Source organism: Geospiza fortis, unplaced genomic scaffold (genome assembly GCF_000277835.1).
Source record: "Geospiza fortis unplaced genomic scaffold, GeoFor_1.0 scaffold802, whole genome shotgun sequence".
Taxonomy (NCBI): domain Eukaryota; kingdom Metazoa; phylum Chordata; class Aves; order Passeriformes; family Thraupidae; genus Geospiza; species Geospiza fortis.
The window spans coordinates 4,956-7,792 of NW_005055209.1; the positions used below are offsets into that span (position 1 = coordinate 4,956).

A 2,837-nucleotide genomic window follows, 5' to 3' on the forward strand; every position below is an offset into this window, starting at 1 on the left:
CGGGGGGCCCGCCCCTAGAGTGCCCCCGACACGGGTGACACGGCAGGGACACGGCGGGGAGCACAGGGGACACGGGCAGGGACACCGCGGACCATCGGTCTCAAGTTCCGCCCCTCCGGCTGAATCTCGGATCGTCGCTGTGCTAAAACGCCCCTTCAAACGCCACGTTTCTCCCTCCCTCTTCCCGATGACGGCGGGGAGCACAGGGGACACGGGCAGGGACACCGCGGACCATCGGTCTCAAGTTCCGCCCCTCCGGCTGAATCTCGGATCATCGCTGTGCTAAAACGCCCCTTCAAACGCCACGTTTCTCCCTCCCTCTTCCCGATGTTCGCCCCAAAAGTGCAATTCCCCGAGTTGTTTTTAGCTTTTATTCGGTTTTTTAGGTCGATTCCTCTCCTACACCGCCCGCCTCGGGGGGACTTGCCCGGGCTGCAGCTCTGCCCATCCCCGGGGGATGCTGGCTCCGCGGGAATTGGGATTTTTCCTGCATTCACGCCGGTTTTGGGATGCAGCCGAGGCTCAGATCTCGATAGATTCTTTCTGGCAGATCCACTGCAGCGTCGAGGCGCAGCTCTGCGGGCTGATCCCGTTCCCCCTGAGCGTCCCACAGGATCCAGGCTCCTTCCCGAGCTCCAGCTGGAACCTGCGGGTGGCAGGAAGGAGCCCGTGTCATCCTGCGGGGGTCCCTCGGGGACAATGGGGTGCGCTCGGGGACAATGGGGTGCCCTGGGAGACAATGGGGTGCCCTTGGGGACAATGGGGTGCCCTTGGGGACAGTGGGGTGCCCTGGGAGACAATGGGGTGAGCTCGGGGACAATGAGGTGCGCTCGGGGACAATGGGGTGCCCTTGGGGACAATGGGGGTGCCCTTGGGGACAATGGGGTGCCCTCCTGACCCCCGGCGCTCACCGCTCCTGGCCGAGGTCGGAGCCGTTCTCCCACATCCAGCCCGTGCCGGCCACAGGCACCGAGAGGCCGATCCAGAAGTGCCGGGTGGGATTCTGCAGGCTTTCATTTAGGAATTCCTGACCCGGGAAAGGAGAAGTGATGGCGCTGGTTTGGTCACCCCAAAACTGGCTCTGTCCTCAGCCCGGATCTGAGCCCCACCCGTGTCCCTCTCACTCTGCCACAGGCATCCGGGGGGCTTGGGCACAGTGCAGGGGACTGAGTTCAGGATTTTGGGAAGCCCCTCGCCCTCCAGCCCCCTGGCTACAGCCGCATCCAGCATCCCCATCGTTCCCTTCACCAGCTCATCCTGATCCCGGGGCATCAGCAGCTCGGAGCCCCGATCCCTGCAGTCCTCCCGGCTCCTGTTCCAAGGGTTCATCCCGTCGGAAATCCAGTAGCACTTGGCCCCGAGCAGCCTCCAGCCCACGGCGCACAGCCGGCACCCCTCGCTCTCTGCGGGCACACGGGCGGGGCCCGGCGGCTGAGGCAGCGCCGCGGCACCGGAGGGAATCTCCGGCCCCTCTTTATCGGGGGGAGGCCCGAAGGAGCCCCCCGGGGGTTGTGTTACCTCGGGGCGGGCACAGGACCCTCCGCATCTCCCTGAGGATGCCGTCCCAGCCCGAGCGGGCAATTCCCAGCGAGGCGTTCCCATAAGCTGCGGTCCCCTCGGGCGGCCACTGCTGTGCCACACACCAGGACACTGCGAGAGGGGGATGCCGAGCCCGGTCAGGGAAATCGGGGATGCGGTGGGGTGGGAAGGGGTGCCCGGAGCCCTCTGCCACCCCGCAGACTCACGGCAGAGCACGAGGGACAGCGCCAGGCCGAACATCAGGGCCGCGAGGAGGCGGCGGGGACAGCAGGGGGATGCTGCGGGGACCCTCTGGGACCCTTGATAGCCAGATCCTGCTGCTGGGGAAGGGACATGGAAAAAAGAGCGGGCTCGGGAGCACCTGTCCCCTCCCCGAACCCCCAGAGCCCAAGGCGGGAAGTCCTGGGGCAAAGCAACTCAGTGAGACCCCCCTGCACAGGGGAACGAGGAGTTGGGTGACCCCAAAACCCCCTCTGCTCCATCTTTTGGGGTCACAGCTCGGGGGGATGGGACAGCAGACAGCCACAGCATCAAGAAAAGCCCCCCAGACCCACCTCCCTCGAGCCGTGCCTCAGTTTCCCCACCCTGGGCAGCTCTTGGTGACTCCTGGGTGCTTTCAGCCCGCACCCGCCCCCCTCCAGTTCCTCTCCCCCAAAGATCGGGGGGGCCCAGCGGACACGACCCCCCAGTACCTGCACCCTGCCGGGGTGGGCACCTCCCCGCAGAGCCCCGCTTGTCCCCCCGCTCTAAGATCACGTAGCCGTTCTCGTCCTCCATGCCACGGCAGAGCCCGGGGGACGCAGGATGGGGACACGGGGGTGGTGGCACTGGCTTGGGGACACGGGGGAGGGGACAGGAAGCCAGAGCATCTCTGCCCGCTGCCGCTGGCCCGGCCGGCATACGGGGCTGCTGCCCACGGGGGAAAAGACAAGGAGCTACTGCGAGAGAGAAAAAAAAAAAAAACTCAGTCCCCTAATATGGCAAAATACCAAGATGTTGGTCCTGATCTCTAGGAGATCGGACTGTTGCCCCCATCCCCCTGGGCCACTGCGGAAGTCGCTGCCGGGCTGGACTCAGTTTATCCCTTGGGGATGGCAAACGCGGCCAGGCACCGAGCGATGCCCCCGGCACTGCCCGTGCCGCGCCCGCCGGATCCAGCAGCGCTGGCAGCTCTTTCAGTGACACGGGGCAGCGGCCAGGGCTGATGCAGGACCTTTGTGACACTTCACACCATTCTCTGTGCAATGCCAGCCTTTCCCGTGCAGCTCTTTCAGCGCCACCGCCACCCCGACGGTCCC

General features: G+C 65.8%; 1 protein-coding gene across 2 annotated transcripts in view; it reads right to left on the reverse strand.

Moving 5' to 3' along the window:
• LOC115949242 (killer cell lectin-like receptor subfamily B member 1C) overlaps positions 1-1,864 on the reverse strand; it is a 4,183-nt gene extending 2,319 nt beyond the window's left edge. The window contains exons 1-5 of one of the 2 annotated variants that reach the window (XM_031065762.1): positions 1,746-1,858; positions 1,519-1,650; positions 1,249-1,403; positions 912-1,027; positions 428-646 (exon numbers count right to left, since the gene is read on the reverse strand). In XM_031065762.1, coding sequence (XP_030921622.1) covers positions 523-646; positions 912-1,027; positions 1,249-1,403; positions 1,519-1,650; positions 1,746-1,779 — 561 coding nt within the window. In that variant the 5' untranslated portion in view covers positions 1,780-1,858 and the 3' untranslated portion in view covers positions 428-522. Of the gene's footprint in view, positions 1-427; positions 647-911; positions 1,028-1,248; positions 1,651-1,745 lie in introns of both variants that reach the window. The other variant, XM_031065761.1, reaches the window with a different exon arrangement.
• Between the last annotated feature and the right edge of the window lie 973 nt (positions 1,865-2,837).